The 21260-nt window shown below is 38.7% G+C and overlaps 2 protein-coding genes across 2 annotated transcripts in view; both read right to left on the bottom strand.

Annotated features, from left to right (window-relative positions):
• The window catches only part of ERCC5 (ERCC excision repair 5, endonuclease), a 29591-nt gene extending 11115 nt beyond the window's left edge, over positions 1-18476 (bottom strand). The window contains exons 1-11 of the mRNA XM_008144021.3: positions 18005-18476; positions 16154-16329; positions 14569-14684; positions 14001-14087; positions 12835-12895; positions 10849-10992; positions 6559-6766; positions 5160-6257; positions 1839-2086; positions 1368-1487; positions 763-976 (exon numbers count right to left, since the gene is read on the bottom strand). Of these exons, the coding sequence (XP_008142243.2) occupies positions 763-976; positions 1368-1487; positions 1839-2086; positions 5160-6257; positions 6559-6766; positions 10849-10992; positions 12835-12895; positions 14001-14087; positions 14569-14684; positions 16154-16329; positions 18005-18092 (2560 nt within the window). The 5' untranslated portion in view covers positions 18093-18476. The remainder of the gene's footprint in view (positions 1-762; positions 977-1367; positions 1488-1838; positions 2087-5159; positions 6258-6558; positions 6767-10848; positions 10993-12834; positions 12896-14000; positions 14088-14568; positions 14685-16153; positions 16330-18004) is intronic.
• Positions 18477-20777: 2301 nt separating this feature from the next.
• BIVM (basic, immunoglobulin-like variable motif containing) overlaps positions 20778-21260 on the bottom strand; it is a 44333-nt gene continuing 43850 nt past the window's right edge. Inside the window, exon 10 of the mRNA XM_054719957.1 lies at positions 20778-21048. Coding sequence (XP_054575932.1) covers positions 21043-21048 — 6 coding nt within the window. The 3' untranslated portion in view covers positions 20778-21042. The remainder of the gene's footprint in view (positions 21049-21260) is intronic.

Genomic DNA, 21260 nt, shown 5'->3' with positions numbered 1-21260 from the left:
GACTCTCTCATCTCTTTCACTTCTTTATTTTTCTATATGGCATATACCACTAACTGTGCAATTATGATTTGTTTTTTATCATCTGTTTCTATTAGACGGTTTTATTCTTGCTGTTTCCTCATTGCCAAAAATAGTGGTCGGCAAACTCATTAGTCAACAGAGCCAAATATCAACAGTACAACGATTGAAATTTCTTTTGAGAGCCAAAAACCGATTTCTGCGCATGGGCCACGAAGTTTCAATCACACTGTACATGCGTGCCAGCACGTGGTATTTTGTGGAAGAGCCACACTCAAGGTGCCAAAGAGCCGCATGTGGCTCACGAGCCGCGGTTTCCCGACCATTGGCCAAAAAACAACTGGCACATACAAAACACTAAATATATACTTGTTGGATAAATGGGAGAAAGACTTCCAGAAACACTAGTATAGGGCCATGAGGTTCATGAATCCACCAGGAGAGACTCCCACCTGCCTTCTCTCACTACCATCTTTGTTTAGTTCACTCTCAAGATCTCAGGTAACCGAAGTTTAAACAGGTCAGATGATTAAATTGCAGAAAACACTGAATCATACTAGAATTTTAATTTCTTAAACCTAATTTAAAAATCCTATTCCTCTAATAATCAAAAAATCACTTATATGAAAATTGAACAGACCTATCATTTCTATTAATGCATCAAATTAGTTCCTTAGAAAGCAAAAACTACAATACAAATTCTAAAGGTAATTTCAGAAAAGTAATCATACTCTGAAGTCTTACCTAACTGATTGTGAAAGTCCACATATTGGTAATATTCTACAAACTTATTTTTATTAAAAAAGTTTTTATACACATGCCGTGCTCCAAACAGCCAAATATCACTATCATCAGTGATTGTTCCGGAAGTTTGATCAGTCAGGTCCAGAATGGCACACTGAGCCTCTGCTTCCATGGGAGCCTCAATGTAGGGAATTCCAAACAGGCGGAGAAGTTCCTAAAGAGTTAGAGAAACAATGACACTACTGAAATGCAGTACCTTCCTTGACCCAGAAATGGAAGGAGTGCTTACACATTTTATTTAATGCATTCCCTCAGGGAATCGCAATGAGTAAAAATATCAATAGATATTATTAAAAGAGGCTCAAGTTGGAGCCCAGCCGGCATGGCTCAGTGGTTGAGCATCGACCTATAAACCAGGAGATCATGGTTTGATTCCAGTCAGGGCACATGCCCAGTTTGCGGGCTCGATCCTCAGTGTGCGGCATGCAGGAGGTAGCCAATCAATGATTCTCTCTCATCATTGATGTTTCTCTCTCTCTCTCTCTCTCTCTGAAAGCAGGAAAAATTTTTTTTTTTAAAAAGGAGGGCCAAGTTGGTAAACCTACCTGGCTTTCCAAAAACATCTGTCCCGTAACAGTAGCAGCAATCCGTTCTTGCTGCTGTTTTTGAGCTTTCAATGAATTCTGTTGTGTTAAAAGGTTGTTCTCCAGAGTTTCCAGCTCCTCCTACAAAATAATTTCATTTGTAGATAACCATATTAATAATCCAATTCAATTCATTTGTTACAAAAGCCTGCACTTAATCTGATTGAAATTACAAATAAGTTCTTCCCTTATGAAGATTTCTACTTGGATTTCTGAGCAAGTCTATAATACCTTTAGTTCCCTCACTAAATCACAGCAAAAGTGGAGACTTTCCCAGACAATAACCTACATATAAAAGGAACCATCAGCAAGAACAAAAAAATGCATGCAAATAGCTAATAAATATTTATCTAGTAACTCCTTAAAACTAAAAAGCTACTTAACATGGCTTCCTTAACAGTAGTTTGTTAAAGCATGACATAACATTATTACCAAATTAATATCTTGCCATTCATTGAGCGAATCGTCTGCATCATTTTCAGTTTCTTCATGTGGCTCCATACCCAAGGTCTCACTTTCAGAGTTGTCTCTTAGGAGGCCCTCAGAGTCACCAGTGGCTTCTTCTTCCTTAGTTCCTATCAGTTCCTCTTCACCTTGTCCAGAGGAAGGTTTGGAAGCTTCTGCTAACTCAGTATGAGGTTCGTCATCACTAATTACACTCTGTACTTCAATGAAACTTCCTGTACCAAAATAATAAGGTCACTGTATCTACAACTGAAACATTAAAATTATCCTGAAATCATCAATGGCTTTCCAAAATATTCTTAAAAATTGTTTACCCTAAAAAGAAAAGACCTAAATGTAATATAAAAACAGGTGACAGTAGCATATTACTATTAAATAAATTTAATGATAGATGCCTATAACTTCAAAATAAGCCTTTTCAATGGAAAAAAAAAAACTGGCACTGTCTTTAATTAGGAACCAAGCTTTCAAATATTTGCATATTAACTTTATACAAATATGTTCTTTAAATTAACTATTATTGTTTTAAAATTCAAAAAGAAGAATTACTGGGTATGTAAACAATCTTGGGAGGTTGTTAAAGTTTTATGCAATTTCACTATGAACATAGTGAAAGGCGTTTTAGGGATAAAATAGGCAGGTTTAGGGAATTTAAGGAATAAAGAAGGTCCATGGAGGCAAAGGTGAGGGCTTAGAGCTGCCAGAAGGCATACATTCACAGAGAAGGAAAAAAAAAAGAGGTGCCATAGGATAAGGGGAGAGAGAAAGACAACCATTCACAGAAGATAGGGAAAAGCCACGGGGTATGGGGAGAAAGAGGAAACAAACTTTCAGAGGATAGAGAAATGCCGACATATGGGAGAAAGAGGAAAATAGATTTTCACAGGAGATAGAGAATTCTACCACTGAAGAGGGAGAGAAGGAGGGAGACTCTACGTGGGGTTTGGGCTTTGAAGTGGATATTCTGCAAAGAGTGACCAATTAGAAGGCAGTATGAAGAGACAAAGAACTGCACCTTTATAAACCTTAGCAAAAACGAGCTTGGTGGGATACCCCCTTGGGTCCCCCTTCCTACTCGGGAGTCTATATTTGCTTCCAGTAAATTTCCACCCTTTTTATCTACCACCTTTTGTCCGTGGCTTCATTCTTCGAATCCATCTGGACAAGAACCCAGGAAAGAAATCACCCTGCATCCTGCTCAGGAAAACAACCCAACTCAATAGCAAAGAATAAAGCTATCACATAGTGGGGGGAAATCCTGGGTAAGTACTCAAGAGAAACAGCTCTTTCTCTTCCACTTTCTTTTCCTCCTCTCTGGTCTTTTCTTTTAAAAGTATGGTGATTCCCTTCCATCCCTTCAGGCACAGTGGGCTGGGATAGAGGGCATAATCAGGATGGAGGGGGCAGGGCTCCCAGGGCCCGAGGCCTGGGGTGAGGAGACAGCCTAAGCAGAGGAAGAGGCCACTGGGATCAGGAGATGGTTATAAATAAAGACAATAAGCAAATAAGTACCCATGTTGAAGATAATGGGAGCAAGGTTCCTCACTGTTAGGGAAATTTCAAAGAAGGTGGAGACTAGAATGAAATCTGTGATGTTGGACTGGAAGTGCCAATATCAGTGTGAATTTATGGACTGCAATATATAGATAGGGATAAATTAGATGTGTGCGTGCACATGTGTATGCATAAACATATGTCCTGGCTCTGCTGCTAAGAGGGCCTGAAGCAATGATACTCCAATAACAGATCTTGGTTTCTAAACACCATGCCATTACAAGGAACCAGGGCTCTTTGGCAAAATGGCTGGTTTCAGGGAAGGGCAGGGAAAGTACAAGATAAACCTGTAATATCTTGGCCAGGAAATAGAAATGCTCAAAATAAAATGGGTAATTGTCAAAAGTCACAGGAGCCAACTTGAAGGGACAAACTAGATACTGGCCAAAGCTGAGACAATTCAAACAACAAAGTATAGTAGTACCATAATTTCTAGATAAAATAGGAGTCCATGAGTTTAGACTGATACAAAAAATAATATATGGGAGAAGGGAAAGATCTTCCTTACGGTAGGATGCCAACAATATATAAGAAACAGAGTTTAAAAACCCCCATTTGGCAACCATGATAGCATAATTTATTCAGGTAAAAATCATCAATGGATGCTAAAAAAAAAAAGTGGGTGAAGGTTTGTTTAGTAACAGCATATTTATATAGCCCCAATACTCCTTTCTATAAAATACTTCCTCATTACAAAGGGAAAATACCAACATTAAAATGAAGTAACCTGGCAGACACTAGGAAAAATATTATCAGGTGTGTGTGGGGGGGAGGGGAGGGTTAAGGGGGCTGCATAGTCATTTCTTCTTATTTGCAGCAGTTATGTTCTATAAATAAAGTCACTGAGAACACTAAATACATATATACTGAAACTTTGTACCTCGAGGAAATATATTTATAATTCTAAACCCTAAAAGCAACCCATCTTGGTAAATTCTATTTTCTTTATTTTATAAACAAGAAAACAAAGTTCAGGGGTGTTAAAAGACTTGCCTGAGGCCTCCCTACTAACTGGTGCAGAGCTGAGAGTCAAACCTGTCCAACTGGCCCTAGAACCAAAGCTTCTTGATCTACACTGCACTATTCTCTCCCATCTCCACCCTCTGGTCTCTGTAGGGAGAGCTGAAACAAAAAGGCAGAGTGTCACCTTGCTCAACCTCAGCTGGGAACAGTGTGGAACTCAAATTTTTAGCTGCTCTATGCATGTCCATCAATGACCACAAACAGTGTGGTGAGTACTGATTCTGGGGTTACAAATAAATTCTGCAAATACGGAATCTATAAATAATGGTGTTTGGCTGTATAAAAGTGTATACAAAAATAAATATAGATATATAATATACATAGATAGAGAGATATGATAAAGCCAACGTGGTAAAATGCCCAGCCACTGAGGTACTGGATAAGGAATCAGAATGTTGTATAATATTCTTTTGACTTTAAGGTTGAAATTAATTCAAAATAAAGTTAAAAGAACTGAAAGGAAACTTTTTATCTTCTCCAATTTGGGTACTCCCTTCCTTTAAAAATAAATACAAAAAGAATAGCAAAACAGGCAAGGTCAAGATTCCATCACTAGCTGTGTGCCCTTGGGAAAGTCATTTCACCTTTCCAGGTCTCTAGGTCATCAACTGAACAGAGTGGCAACTGGACCACAATAAAAGATCTCTCAGTTCCCACAAATGTGAAGTACCACCATCCTTATCTCTACAAGAGAAGAGAATAAGCACCTACCATCAGATTCACTTTCCTCAGAGTTGATTTCCATTGGTTCCATAGACTTTGGAGCTGAAATTAAACCCTGGCCTGAAGATTCCATTGTCTCACATTCTTGGATGGTTTTCAGGAAATTCTCATGCTCTTTAGCATTTTCTAAGTTATTTATTGCATCTGATGGGATACTTAGTGTGTTACTTGTTTCTTGTAAACTGACAGTAGCAATAACTTTAGAAGCAGGATTTTTTTCACATTCATCATTACTTGAAATAACAGAAGAATCATATTTAACCTCAGATGGACAAAGATCTTGTTGTATCTCAAGCACTTTGGTGTATGTTTTATTCTCTGATACAGAACTTGGATTTACAGGAGGTGCTGATGTCAGTTCTCCTCCACTCGGGAGCCCAGGTGCATTCATGTGTATAACCACTGTGTTTTCTAAAGGAACTGAATCTTTCCTATCATTAACCACAGGCTCATCACTTGTCTGAAAGGCTTTGTTAACCCTGTGACTAAATGACATTTGTTCTTTTGGAATGTTAGATTCACTGCCTTCACAAAAGACAGTACTTGACAAAGGAGCTGAGTCGGCTACCTCTTTTTCATTGTTAGTGCAGGTTACACGCTCCTCTACAAAGTTCACACTGGTTGAAGGAGGCACTGTTGTCAACAGCATTCCTTTTCTCTCTCTTGTTTGAAGTCCTTCATCAGTTTCCTCATCAGAACTGCTCATAACCAGTTTTTTTGCTTCTGACCCTCCAGTCTGCACATCATTCCCAGCATGCACTTTCACGTCTTCATCATCATCCAGAGCTTTCTGAATAGCCAGGAGTGTCAGTGGTGATACGGAGCCCTCATCTCCAGCAGTAAAAGCATTCCTCTTATTGTGCTGCCTTTGATTCTCACTCTCCAGCTCCTCTTCGGAGCTACTTCCCAACATGGCAGCTTGTATGGCCAGTACAGTTCTTGGAGAAGGAGGGGTTGCATCAGGCTCTTTCTCTGGCTTCAGTTTTTCACATGGAGATGACTTTATGTCAAAAGACATGTTGTGCATTTTGCTGGAAGATGGAAAAGACTCTGAATCCATATCTGCAACTTTCTTAGCTTGTATACCTTAAGAAAAAGTAAAACTATGTAGATTTACAATATAATACTTCTAGTAACATGAACAAGAGTATTCTGATTCTCATAAATGGAGTTATTTTCATTTAATCAGCAATTAAAGAGTTAACTCATTAGCTAATATTAAAGTGGGTTGGTACAACCCATTAAAATAGGTAATCCATTAATAGCTTTACACTATTATTGCATAAGTAGATTTCATTAATATTATCCAGGGGTGGCAGTTTATAGAGTTCAGAGACACAACACATTTTTGGCTTTTAACTGTCAAATAAATGATGGTGCCCAATACCTTTTATCAAGATGTAATGTGAAGTATCTTCAGAGACCACTCTTCTTGACTCCACCTCTTTCAAAAAGCCCCCTTCATCTTCATATTGCCTTTGGATTTGTCCTGAATGTTGCTGATTCATTTCCTTTTGGACATTTTCTATGTGTTGGTTGAGATAGTTTTTTTTAAGTAAGCCTTTGAGCTGGTATTGTGAAAAGTCATTGGACTCCTAAAGCAAACAAGTAAAATGAATTTATATTAAATACAGATATTACCATATAGCCATCTCTTTCCCAAAAGGTGAACAAAGAGCAGTTAATTTTTTTTTCATTGGTGGTATTTTCATATTATAAAAGTAAAATTTGAGAACTTAGGAAAAAACAATAACATAATCTTTAAAACAAAAAGAATTGAGCAAAACAAAACAAACCATGGCTACTGTTTATGATTTAATCACTCATTAAAAATACATGGCTTGAGCATGTGATGCATGCCAGACACTGTGACATTTTTATTATGGCTTAACAGATGAGACAACTTTCTAGAACGTAAGTAAATAGGCAAGTAAAGTGCCCAGCATAGTCCCTGGCCCACAAAAGATAAACAACAAATCATAGCAACCACAGTTATTAATAGTAAACATTGCCAAAACCGGTTTGGCTCAGTGGATAGAGCGTCGGCCTGCGGACTGAAGGGTCCGAGGTTCAATTCCGGTCAAGGGCATGTACCTGGTTGCGGGCACATCCCCAGTGGGGGGTGTGCAGGAGGCAGCTGATCGATGTTTCTCTCTCACTGATGTTTCTAGCTTTCTATCCCTCTCCCTTCCTCTCTGTAAAAAATAAATAAACAAATAAACAAATAAATAAATAAATAAATAAAAAGAATGTCTCTAAAAAAAAAAAAAATAGTAGACATTTAAAAAGCATTTCCTGTGTAAGGCATTCTTCTAATTACCTTTATATATATTATCCCATTTTATTCTCAACCACCGATGAGACAAATATCAATATCTCCAATCTAAAAATGAAAAAACTAAGACTTAAATAGGTTAAGTACCCTTCCTAGAAGTGCATAGCTAGTAAGTGACAGATCTGGGATCAAAAGCAGATCTTTTGATGAACCCTTATACTATATTAGAGGCCCGGTGCACGGATTGTATTTGCCCACTGTAGAGATGACACAACGACCCAACCTGGATCACTTAAAACTTCCCTTAGCTGTGAGAATTACACACCCAATGAGCTGCTGCCCTGTACTACCCTAGTCTACAGATCCCAGTGGCTGTGTGGTGAAAGAAAAGCAAGTGGAGCAAGTCATTAGGGACTGTCTCTTGTTCCCTTTCCCATTGTTGTTTACATAATCCGAAGTCTATTTTCTCAAAGACCAGCCAAAGATCCTTTCACACTCAAGAAATAAAATGCTTGATTGGTAGACTGAGCCTGGATTTTTCCCCTGAAATAAAAATAAATTTACTTCTGTGCTTTGCATATCATTTCTGTATACCTTAGCTATTTTCCTGTGTTCACATTCTTCATAGAAAAACAGATTAAGGACAGAGCATTCCAGCCAGAGAGAATACCAAGGAGTGATGGGAAAAGAAGTCTCTCCTGCCTTTTTCATATTTTGTTACCAATTTAAAAAATGTTCAAAAGTCTGCAGAAAAAAGAATACCAAATCCATTCATTAGGAATAATAGTGCTGCAATAATTTACATTCTGACCTACAGTGAGTTAAAGGAGAACAATGTTAGAAATAATAGGTGGTAGCAGTAGAAAGGAAAACAAAATTCATTCACCAACTAAAGATAGTAAAAATTAATGGTGTAGCATGATCAGGAGATATGCTCAATAAAACCCAACTCCGCACACCACCCCGCTGGGGGTTTCTGTGGCTATGGAGCCACTATCAAATGCTTTAATTTAAAGAATTTCTCACTAAATTCCCTATTACCAATGTCCAGAAAGAAGAAGAGGGAACATGGAGATACAACTGCATTTCCAGCCTTGTAACAGAGGAAGAAGTACGTGGAATTTCCAGTTAGAACCAACTTTTCCAATATGATTAGGTTCTATATTACTATTCGTATTCTACAATGAATATTACGGGTTAAAATAACTTTTATGAACTAACCTAAGAATTGAACCACTTAAGCATATAATGGGCACTGACTATGTGAAAGATACTGAGCTAGGTGTTGAAAATACAGAAGCGAGCAAGATAAGCATATTTGGGTGCTAAAAAGTATAAAAGAGAAATTATAAAAGAGAAATGAAAATACAAAGCAGGAGACAAGATCTGATCTTGGGTGGAAAATCAAGAAACCTTTCTTTGAGTAAGTATTTGCAAATTCAAACTTATAAATACAGGGTGTCAAAGTTAAAAAAAAAAAAAAGAGCAAGTTTAAGAGTAGGATCGTATCATCAACCTCTCCTCTCAAAACACATTTGTGTTGGATTAAAACTACACTAAACATCTTCCTCTAAAAATTTTTTGGTAGTGACTTTATTCCATCAAGAACAGTTGTTTCGTTTCACAGAAAATTTAAACAAAGCATTACCATGATGGAAGTTGATGTCAGGTTGAATGAGGTATACAAAAATAAAAATAAAAATGAAGTTGGCCTGTTCAAGACATTATTGTCTTCTATTTAAATATCCACTGGAAAGGTCCCTACTGTGCAAACTAAACATGCAGAATAACTTTGGGACTTGTATTTAGGAAGTGAGTTGGACTTCATTACTTTTTGAGAAAACATGGATATGCAAGCAGTTTGTTAGTGTATGTGTGTGTTTTCCCAGAATGATCTCTCATAGTCATTTTTTCTCACAACTACATTGTAGCTTATTCTACGCTCCCAAGAAAGGCTGATCCTTCTGAAAGAGCCAGGCCCTTGGAAATTGTGTGTAAGAGATTGTATGTAAGACTTACTGCCAGAAGCCAATTCCAGCATGTCATAATTACAAGACTTTTGTCAAAAGGTTGATGAAACTTGGGGGCTCAACAAGGGCTGAGTCACATATGTAATCACCTGTTGGAATGGCTGAAAGGCACTTCCCCCACACCTGAATAGGATGATTGTTTGCTGCCAGACAGCTCAGGGCATCTCAATCTACATGTTACTGCCTCCTGTTGGCCAAACACCTGAACAGCCGTAGGCTATTCCCCAATCTGACAATGCTTCTGTACCCTACCCTTTGAAGTGTATTATCTCCACCTTGCCTTAGGACAAATTGTGTTAATAAAAAGCAAGGGTCCTGAGACAAGGAGAACTTTAGCTCCTTTAGCTGAAGCTCCCCTGACCCACAATGCCTTTCAAAATTATCTTTCGTCTTTGGACTCTTACTTAATCTACACACAGCCTTTCTCCAGATTGCTGAACCCTTTGTAATGCTGGAACAAGAACCCCGGCAACTTACCACTTCATAGATAGAGAAATCCCATGCCATTTTAACCTATACCATAAGGGACTTTGTGACTGTGTGAGCAGGTACCTGGATCACTTAGATTTAGTGTCTGAGCAAAGATATTGGAGTTTGGTAACTGCAGCCATTGGGTTAACATGGCAGTTATTTTAAATGAATGACTCACGTAGGTGAGATTTCAAGGTCATGGGTCACTGGAAACCTTTTCCTGGTTTCTGCATCCAGCTGCTCAATGGTGGGGCTTTCTCACAAAGCAGGAGTTCTTGGTGGCACGGTTAAAGCCCTGCTCCCTCTCTCTCTCTCTTGCATGTGTGTGCCCCTGTGTGTGTGTGTGTGTGTGCGTGTGTGTGTGTGTGTGTGTGAAAGAGAGAGCGAGACAGAGACACAGAGAGAGAAATAGAAGACTTGTATGCTTAGGTGTATTGTTTATAGAAAAGGCAGTGGAGGCAAGAGAGGTAGGCTTCTGCTTATGAGCATTTGTTTACATATTTATCCCATGTTTGCTGAAGTTCTGAAAATGTCCTATATCTTGACCTGGGTGCAGTATTTATACATAAAAAATAAAATGTACATCTAATATGTATGTGAATTACACATATATAATACCTATGAAATAAAAAAGTTGAGAATTAAAATAAAATGTATACACACTTTGAATAATTATTAATTCCATTGGGATAAATCTGAAAAGAAAGAAACATCAATTGAGCTATCAGCTGTTAAAGTGTGTATACATTTTTGGGGATACCCTGTATATGATGCTTCACAAATGCTGTTTACTGGAAACATTTTACAAGTAATGCTTATTGATTTTCTTTTTTCTAATGAAAAATGTTTCTGCAGTTCTCAATTCTATGCATTAATGTGCTGTTATATATATATACATTACCTCTGGCATTGCTTCAAATAATGTTCTTCTTCTCTTGGTAAATTCTTTCATATCAGTCAAGATTTCATGCTTTATTTCAGGGGGCAGGCTGCTGAAGTCTTCAGACTCTATATCTACTGCATGAGGATTCTGAAAGAACTCTTCCTGTAAGGAATAAAACATAACACCATAAAATTATCATTTCATACACTTAATGCTATTCACCATGACAGATATATCTTGTGCTTATATCATAAACAGAGTTCTACATAATCTACAATAGGCTAAACACAGTTGTACATAATCTGCAATAGGCATAAAAGTGAATGGCACATTAGGGAATATATTCATTCACTCATTCATACATTCAAAAGGAAAATTACTTACCAGGCACCTCTAATGTGACAAGCACTGTGCCAAGAGCTAGAGTACTATGGAGATCATGCCAGATAAGGTCCATACTCTTAAGAATGAAGGAAAATCCTATCTAATAATAGATAAATATGCAAATTGACCGCACCTTCGCTATGCCCAAGCCACGCCCACCAGCCAAGCCACGCCCACCAGCCAATCAGGATGAATATGCAAATTACCCCAACAAAGATGGCGGCTAATTTGCATATCAAGACAGCGTAGAAAGCAGCCAAGAGCTGCAGAAGGGAGCAAAGCTGCGGAGAAGCAAGCAAGCCAGGGAAGGAGAAGGGAGGAGTGGAGAATGCGGGCCGGGGGAGAAGGAAGTTGAGCAGGCGGGGCCGGGGGAAAAGGGAGGAGCGGAGGCGGGGCCGGGGGAGAAGGGAGGAGCGGAGGCGGGGCCGGGGGAGAAAAGCAGGGGGGCTGGCGGAGAACGCGGGACGGGGGACAAGGGAGGAGAGCAGGCAGGGCAGGGTAGAGTGCAGCAGGAAACCCCATTGCAGGATTTTTCCTGCAACAGGAACGCTAGTATATGATAAACAAATACATAAACAAGATACAATGAGAAAATAAAGCAGGCTATTCTACTAAGGGAGTTGATTAGAAGAATAGAAAGCGAGTGCCCTGGCTCAGTTAGTTGGAGTGTTGTACCATATACCAAAGGTAGTAGGTTCAATTCCCGATCAGCACACATACTTAGGTTGTGGGTTTGATTCCCATTCAGGGCACGTACCAGAGACAACCAATCAATGTTTCACTCTCGCTTCCTCTCTCTCTCAAATCAGTAAAAACATATCCTTGGGTGAAGATTAAAAAAAAATAGAAAGAAAAACAGAGAAAACCCCACTAAAAATGACCTTGAGCAGGGATGTAAAAGATAACAAAACGCTGATTAAGGACAGAGCATTCCAGCCAGAGAGAATACCAAGTGCAAAGGCCCTGAGGCAGGGATGAACCTTATGAATTTAAACATGCAAGGGAGGAGGCCTTTGAGGAGACTCCAGCCGCAGCTACAATCTGACTGCACTTACACAGGAGACACTGAGAGGGAACTGCCTCACTGAGTTCATCAACCCTCTAAACAGTGAAAGATTATGATAATAAATGACTGTTTTCACTCCACTAAGTTACACAGCAATAGATAACTGGAGCATATAATACAGACATACATTTACATATATATGCATACATATAATCAAATACACACTCAACCATACAAGGGATAGGGGATGGACTAGTATATGCCAAAATATTACTAGAAGTTATTTGTGGGTGGTATGTGGCTGTATTTTACATGAGTATATATAACTATTTCTATTTATTTATTGGTTGGTATCTTGTAAAAGAAAAACAGCTTATTTTGGATATCTAGTTATGCATAATTCCATATATATGTGTATGCATCTGTGTATTTTATATATACATATATATACATGCATACAAATATAATACACATACACACAATAAGAAGGCATCTATCTTTATTATTTTTAAGACACTTTTCAAAATTCATACTACCTCATTAAAATTATTCATTTTTATGCCAGTCATTTCAAATAACAGCATAAACTCTGAATTCGAAAATTATTTAAATACCTGTAATGCTTGTTTTTGATTCATTCGTTCTTGCCATTCTTTTTCATCTTCCTCTTCTGAACTGAAAGTCAAACATACATTTACAATATGTGTGATGTAATGATTTAATGAAATATTTAATGTGTGATTAAATATTTCTTGAGTTCAAGGTACTGCTACCTGTAGGGGCTACAATGATGAGTAAGATGGCAAGGTATGTCCCGTCACTGTTTCACAGTCTGGTGGGGACAATCACAATATGACCTAAGAACTTCCAGCACAAGGGAAGAGCAGGTTGGCCAGAGTATGATAAGTCACCTCACCCGAATTTGGGATGTCATGAAAGCTTTCTGGAATTTCCTGCAATTATACTGTTTAGAAAAGCATGTGGTTAAAGGGTTGAAGTTTTATCCTTAAAAAACAAAATTAGAAGCTAGGAAGTGTTTTAAACAAGGAAACGACAATATCAGATTTGGGATTTAATAGATCCTATTCTACACTATAAAGCAGAGACTGGGCTTCGCAGGGAGGGGTTGCTACAAAGGAGTAAGACCAGAGACAGAAAGAGATTTGGAAGCCAGTATAGTAACCTAGAGACAAGATTACAATGATGAAGATAAAGAGAACTGGGCTGATTCAGAAGTTACCTCGCCTCTCAGGAGTCCCTATAGAAAGAAATGAGGGCAGGTGGAGGACACAGTCAAACTGGTCCTCTACCTGCACTTCAACCACAGAAGTCACTGACAATAGCCAGCCAGAAAGAATCCACAAAGAAGCCTGAGAAAGAGTGGCAGGCACCATGTTACACTGAGATCTGCAAAGCATCTACTGGATTTAGCAAGGACGTTGTGGTATGTGGCCTTTTGCATGGTGATGTGAGAGAGAAGACATGAGGCTGAGAAACCGGGAGAGACAGCAAGTATAATCAAAATGTAAGAAAAACTAAAATCCATGTTTCGTGAATTATAAAACAACAGTCCTAGTACAGGCTCTACAGAAAGAAAAAGAAACCATCACAAACCACCACAACACAAAGACAAGTTACCAATAAAAAATTTAGTTTTGAAAAATATTCTAAACAGTGTCAAGAATGCATATTTTAGGTGCATTAATTTCTTCATGCCTTAACATGTAGATTAAACATAAAGGGATATAGTGATAATAAATATTTTAAAATAAACATTTACCTGTTTTTTTCTTCCGCTTGTAAAGGTGGCAAAGCATAGATGTCATCTTCTCTTTTAACTTGAGTAAGACTGGGTAGTGCTTCATCTCTGCAAAGTACACACAGGCTTAAACAGGGATGATAGGAAACAGCACTTTGAATCAATAGTACTTGCCCACTGATTACAAAAATCATGCTGAGGAGGTGAGAAAGGGGAAAACACAGGGGCATTGGCTGCCCAGGCCACTGCTGTGACAAATAAGTAGAGCCTTGAGAAAGAGGAAACTTAATGCAGTGCCTCAGAGCCTGGGTCACAGCCTTAAATGTAGACATGAAAAAGAACTTATAAAAGTAAAACGTGCATGCAGGGCAACACTATAGCTTTTCTTTCTCGTCAAAGCTAATTCACACAGAACAGAGAATTTCCAAAACCTCAAATTATTAGGTCAAAAGGACATCCCACTTATTCCTCTCATTTCACTCTCTCTCCTGCTGTGAGTTAAAATTAGAAAAAGGCAGCCACAGGAATCCAATGCAAAAATTAAAAAGGCTTAAATTAATCTTTAAAATTAATGTAATTTCCCTCTTACCTTTTGCTTCTTAAGGCAGTTTTGATAGCTTGTCTTTTCAAAAATGTTTTCAAAAGCTTTTCTGTAGTTTTTTTAGAGTCACTGGTTGCCAAGTCTTTTTTATGCCTTCTCTTAGCCTGTGAAAAGAATGGACACAAGATTTTACCTCAGAGTATTAGTATGTTAAAAACATTTCTGTGATTTTTTCCCCATAGAATTTGGTTTCTGAGCTTTTAGATGACAGCTATTTTAGTATTTCCTATAATTGCTGTGTCAGTGGCTATCTTCAGGTTTCTCACATGTAAAGGATGCCTAGTCTCCATTTAGCTACTACTTAATAGACTGGATATTATATATATTAATTTACTTTCAGTTTCTTTTAACAGTCTTCAAGAAGCCTAAAACTTAATGACATATAATGAAGTAAATGCTTCCCAAAAAGGGATTGTATTAACTTATTCTTTGAAATGCCACTGCTATGCCAAAACCAATTTCTGACATTGGTTTTTATAAAAAATACATTACTTATATGTAACTCTGTCCTTTAACATTCATGATTATATCATAAGAAATTCTAAAATGTATTAGAATACCTTGTAAGGAATGTCCAACTAGGGAAAAATGAGTCTCCATGCTTATGGTTGAATATAAGGCAGAAATACCAAACATCCTTTTATGAAATCAAGATTTGATATATAACATAGTTGAAGGTGTACAATGTGTTGGTTTGATACATTCATATATTGCAATATGATAGCTAAGGTAGAGCTAACTCCTTTATCAGGAGTGGGAAAACTGTAGATATGTTGTGTAAGGGTCCATACAAATTTACAACCAGTAGGTAAATAAGTTCTGGAATTCTCCTTTTCTTTCTAATCCTTCCAAAGACTACCTGATATAGAGTATAATTAAAAACTGCAACATTCAAGACTAGATCTTTTATTGAGGCAACAAATGTCCACAAGCATTTACAGATCCTTACTTTTACCCTATGCCCTCATTTAATATCTGTCTGGTACGATTACAAGGTCATGAGCTGACATTTTCAACATATAAAGGTCATATATCTAATTACTTCAAAATTCACAACATTGTTCAAAAACTTTTTAAACTAATTTCAGAATAAAGAAACTTAGCCTCATTCTTTTATATCCATTTAGTCCAACTTGGCAACATATAACATTGCTCACTCCTAAAATTCAATTCACCTTTAAAAGAAGGCTAACCATCATGGATGACCCTTAATCTCAGACTCAGGGAGCCATTTCCCCTATAGATTTTCTATAATGCTTTGAGCAGTAGCAACATAACCAGAACAAATGCAGAACACCTAAGAAAACACTCTAAAGGATAAGGTCTCAATTGTAACAATTTCAGTCTTTTTATTAAAAGTTAAATTTTATCATTGCCACCATGATATAGTCCCATATATAAACCTTTTTTTCCAAGAAAAAGTGTTTATTTGTTCAAGAAAATTTAAATTAAATTGTACATATGTCAAAATAAATCTTGGTTTCCAAAATTCTAAAGAGAAAGTTAAAATTTTATCTGAACTTTTCTTTCTTTCTGAGAATGTGGAAAGAAAAAAAAGATCGATGATTCTTACCAAAGTTTGTTTCTTCAGTAGTGGAGCATCCCCATCAAACACAAAAATAGGACGAATTCGAAAAAATAAGAGTTTGCAGAGTCGATGAAACAAAGTGAGAAGATGAGCATTTTCTATTGAGTTCCCATGGCGATCTCGGACTCCTTTAAGTGCTTGGTTTAACCAAATGCTAATATCTAGAAAAACTGTTAATGAAAACATTTTGGAATCTCTTTCCTCAATCTCCCTATTTCAAATTCCTAATAACTGATACCATCCAAAAGATGAAACTAAGGACTCATCACAATTCATTCGAAATTGAAAAATGTTTAGCCCTGAAGAAATCTACCTAAAACCAATTAACTTTATTTCTACTATTCACACACTGAATTCTAAAATCTTACATAGGCATAAGTATCCTTTTAAGAAGTCTAATTTCAAAAAAAAAATTATACTTTAAAAAATCTAATAATCTCTATGGAATTGTAATAAATTAGCACAACTCTTTTGGAGAACAACTTGTGACATTCCTTTTAATTTGCACTCGGATGTCGAGTGTGACTCGACACGGTTAGCATTAGAATAAAGGAATCGAGAAAAAAGCAAGCGAGTGCAAAGGGTTAAATGATTCATTCTTTCAAAAAAAGTCCCAAAACCCCATGAAAATCATTTCATGTCCGAAAAGAGCTAAGACTTCTGAAAATAGATAATCTAAATTAAATGCTCTGCCTTTCCTTACATTGGACAACTTCCTAAAAAATTGGAATGTTGAACTTCATGTGTCACCTCAATGAATTTACAAATAATGAAATCTTCATATGGGCTGCAATGTAAAATGGCCTAAATCTTTACTGCAGTTTTAAAGGCTCCTGCGACAAAACTGCTTTCATTCTCATATAGTTCTATGAAGAAAATCTTTAGAAAGCAGTGATTTGAAGAACCATTAGAGGGCAGCAATAACACCTATGCTTAAACACACACACACACACACACACACACACACACACACCCACCACACACACACACACACACCACAACTTTCCCTTTCCCCCAAGGTGCTCTGCATAAAAACTTATAAGCGCAAATCCATTACAGATGTATTCCGAGATTCACACTGCAAAAAAAGTAGTATAATAATAATTATATTACTTATAGGTTCCCGTTTAGGTAAGTGGTGTAAGTTACCACGAGCTTCTAGAACATAAAAGACTCTCAAAAAAAAAAAAAAGAATGCTTAGCAAGTAAAAAAAAAAAATGGCAATTTCAGAAAGAGCAGTTCACATGTTTTGGTAATGAAGAAAAACATAGTTCATCCCAAAGACACAAACAAAACCAGCCAAGCATACACACAAACAACAGTCCTTAAAAAGTCTTGGGAGCAAAATAATTCACCGTATATCTTTATTTTTTCGTGCAGTGCAGTACCATATACATTTCCTATTCTAAACAAAATTAAACCGTCAAACACGACCACACTATCCTTCCTCTAACAAACATAAACTGAGGACTCAAACCAGCAGGCAAAGCTACCGGTAGGGAGCCCACGTCATTTTCTCCGTGCTGACTTCCCAGGCGGGATAACACTTGTCGGTATGAACAGTGCCAGGCACTATTCTAAGCTTCCTTCATTTAAACAACCCCTTTATTCCCCATCCCACCCGCTGTGTGTAGATACCCTCACCCCCACTTTCCTGGTGAGAGAACTAAAGCCCTGGGAAGCGTAAAGCACTGCCCCTCTGCGATAAAACCAGAATTCCAATCAGAGGGGGTGCAATCACAAAGCCGGGGGGGGGGGGGGGGAGTAAACGTGGAAGAGGGAGCACAACCCAGACGCGAATCTGCACCCCGGCAGCGACGCCTCGTTAAGGATACCCACGGCCAGGATCTTCCCTTCCAGCGTCTCCGGGCAGATCTGCCGGCCCGAGCACTCCAGCAGCTTCCAGAGGCCCTGGACTCCCATGAGGCCGGCAAGTCTCGGAGCGCAACGCGGTGGTGGAGTCGCGGGGGACCTTTTATTCTAATGCTTCTACCACCGGCTGCCTCGCCGCCCAGGACGCGGGAAGAGCGGCCCTGCTCCACCTCGGGAAAGATGGAAAATAATCCGCGGTTCGCAGCGACACTGACACCGCCGCCCTGAAGAGAGAAGGAGCCAGAGAATGGCCGACGCAGGGCTCCCCGGCGTTCCGTCCCAGATGTTTGCACTCTTAAGGCACGACCCCGGTGAGGGGACTGCGGAGGCGAGGAAATCAGCCTGCAAGGCGCCCCTCCGACCCCTCCGATCTTCCCGAGTTGGTGCGGAAACCCCAGCGAAATGGGGCTTCTCCGATGCCACAGGATGCGCTGCGCGCGCAGAACGGAAGTCGCGCTTCACCGCGCTGACGCTGTATTGACGCGCCCCGCGCTCCGGAAGTGAGGGCTCCGTCCGCGCCATGTTTGTCCTGTCACGGCTGTGCTTCCTTCTCGCTGGCGTTCGGTCTCAGGGAAAAGTTAAAACGATGCGCAAAGTGTGTGCTTGCTGAGGGAACGACGGCTGTCTACGTGCTTTCTCGGTGTCAGTTCTCCCCGCTGGCCGCCACTTTTGAAAAGTGTTTTTAAATTGATTTGAGAGAGAGAGAGAGAGAGGAACGTGGATTTGTTGCTCCACTTATTCATTCCTTGGTTGCTGCTTGTCTGCACCCTGACGGGGATCCAGCCCGCAACCTTGGGATAGAGACAGGACGCCCCTACCAACTGAAATACCCGACCAGGGACTTGTGAACACTCTACTTAATACTAAGTATTTTTTTTTTACTCCAAGCAACAACAGAAAGGTGGATGCTCTGCTGGTGTTTTTAAGTTAATATTTGTTTGATAACTTGTAGTAACTAGATAACTTGTAATAGGATTTAAAGCCTTAACCCTTGAAATATAGTTTATTTTTCTCTGGCATTTAAAATTTAGTATTCCGCCGCTTGTAAGTCAGAAATGACGAGAAACTAAATTGCCAGATGAGTTCCCGGGAAGTCAATGACTCTGGAAACCTCAGGCCAAGATTCAGATCCGACCACACCCCGTTATAGTTCAGGTAACAGTGGTCCAGAAATTCTGTTTCTTCCTCTGTAAGCTGGGCATAACACCAGTCCTGCGGACTATTTTAGCTAGGACCAGAGCTGATTGTATGCAAAGCGCTTACATTAGTAGATAATAAATGACAGCTTGGACCCACTGGTTCAGAATTGAACTACTGAAACTAGATTCAGAATCAAAAGGCAGATAATTCCTAGAAATCGTTCTTAGTTGTATTTTACAGAGGTTAACATAATTGCCTATTCAGTTTTTGCCTCCCTCCACCGTAGACTGAAAACTTACTGAAGCCAAGCACTATTTTGTTGAATGTTATGTCCCCCATTCCTGACACTTAGCAGGGATTCCATATGTTGTTTTCTTAAAAATCTCTTCAGCTGCCTCTGAAGCTCTTCAGTGCTCCTTGCACCCAGCTGAATGAATTTCCTCCCAAGGCAGGAAGACATTGGTCCAGATCCCACCTGAGCTACATAATAGCCCTGTGTTAATGGGCTGAACTGTGTTCCCCTCCAAAATTATGTTGAAGTCCTAACCCCCAGTAACTCAGAATGTGACTGTATTTGGGGATAGAGACTTTTAAAAGTTGATTAAGTTAAAATAAGGCCCGTAGGGTGAGACTAATCCAATCTGACTAGGGTCTGAACAGAGACACCAGGGATATGTACAGAGAGAAAACCATGTGAGGACACAGCGAGAAGGCATGGCTGCCAAGGAGAAAGGCTCAGGAGAAAGCAAACCCGTCAAAACCTTGATCTTGGACTTCTAGCTTACAGAACTGTGAGAAAGTAAACTTCTGTTGTTTAAGCCACCCAGTTTGTGGTATTGTGTTGTGGTAGCCCTAGCAAACTAAGATCCCCTATAATCTTAGGCAGGTTTCTTCACCATTGAGAGTAGGTGAATAAAATGGAGATGCCACCATTTTCTTGGGGTTGTTCTGAGATCAGCGATTTAACATGAAACAACCAGTGGATAATAGTGCCTAGTTTGTTAAGTGACTGACTAAGGGAGACAATGCTCTGGGTAAAATCGAGATACAGAATGTCATCACATCCTAGAGCACCTTGCCCGAGCCCTTCCGCTGTCCAGGAGAAGGCAAGTTGGAAAGTTATAGCTACTGCACCAGCTTGGCCTAATGATGGGGAGTAGTACTGGGAAAGAAACAGTTTCAGAATGTTATGTAAATGAACTTTTTTTTTTTTTTTTTTTTTTTACTGAGAGCTGGGTTAAAAAAAAAAAAAGCTAACGTGAGCATGTGAATACTATAAGTGTTTTTAAAACCAGAGCACATTTCTTAAAATACAAAGTATTATTTTGAAGGAATAGCAATTAAGGGTTGTCTCTTTTATAAGCCATTAGCTCCTTGAGATGCTGTTTTATGGGCTCTCAACTTTCAGAACAGTAAAATACACATCTTCTGGAGTAATAGCAAGCACTTAAATAGCAATTCCTACCTATAAAGCACTGTTCTGAACACTTGATATGTACTAACTTAATTACTCAAAACAATTTATAAAATAGATACTATTATCCCAATTTTACCAATGAGGAAACAAGCACATAAAAAAATAATCTAAATTTGCCCAAGGTGATACAGGTAGTAAATGCAGAGCCAGTATTTGAACCCTTAATGCTTCTATGGACACTCCTAAGAGGACTTGACCAAAAAAATAAACATGACAGGAATGTTACTAATATTGAAAGAGAAGTGTGGAGTAACTTCCTGATTGTTTCTGGAAAAGTCTGTAAACTTCAGTGTGCTCTTGATAACACAGACTTATTAGCGATGTTAGGTGTCACTGTATTCTTCATTTTATGTTGCATTTGTCTCATTTCCTCTTGGCTTGTTCTCATCTCTGAAATATTCAAACTAAATTAAGTTGCTGATATTCAACCATGTTTGACCTACAAAACTGAAAACTTCATTTGTTTCAAGCTAATAAGAATTAAGTTTCCAATTTCTTATTATAAAGTCTTATAGAAATCTAAATTATAGTCAATGCATATTATTCCATTAATTATAAAAGTCAGATACGAGATGGTTTCTTATAACACACTTCTTAGACAG

The sequence above is a fragment of the Eptesicus fuscus genome, chromosome 8 (genome assembly GCF_027574615.1).
Source record: "Eptesicus fuscus isolate TK198812 chromosome 8, DD_ASM_mEF_20220401, whole genome shotgun sequence".
Classification (NCBI taxonomy): Eukaryota; Metazoa; Chordata; class Mammalia; order Chiroptera; family Vespertilionidae; genus Eptesicus; species Eptesicus fuscus.
The sequence above is the reverse complement of the archived record's forward strand: the minus strand, read 5'-3'. Positions and strand labels throughout refer to the sequence as shown.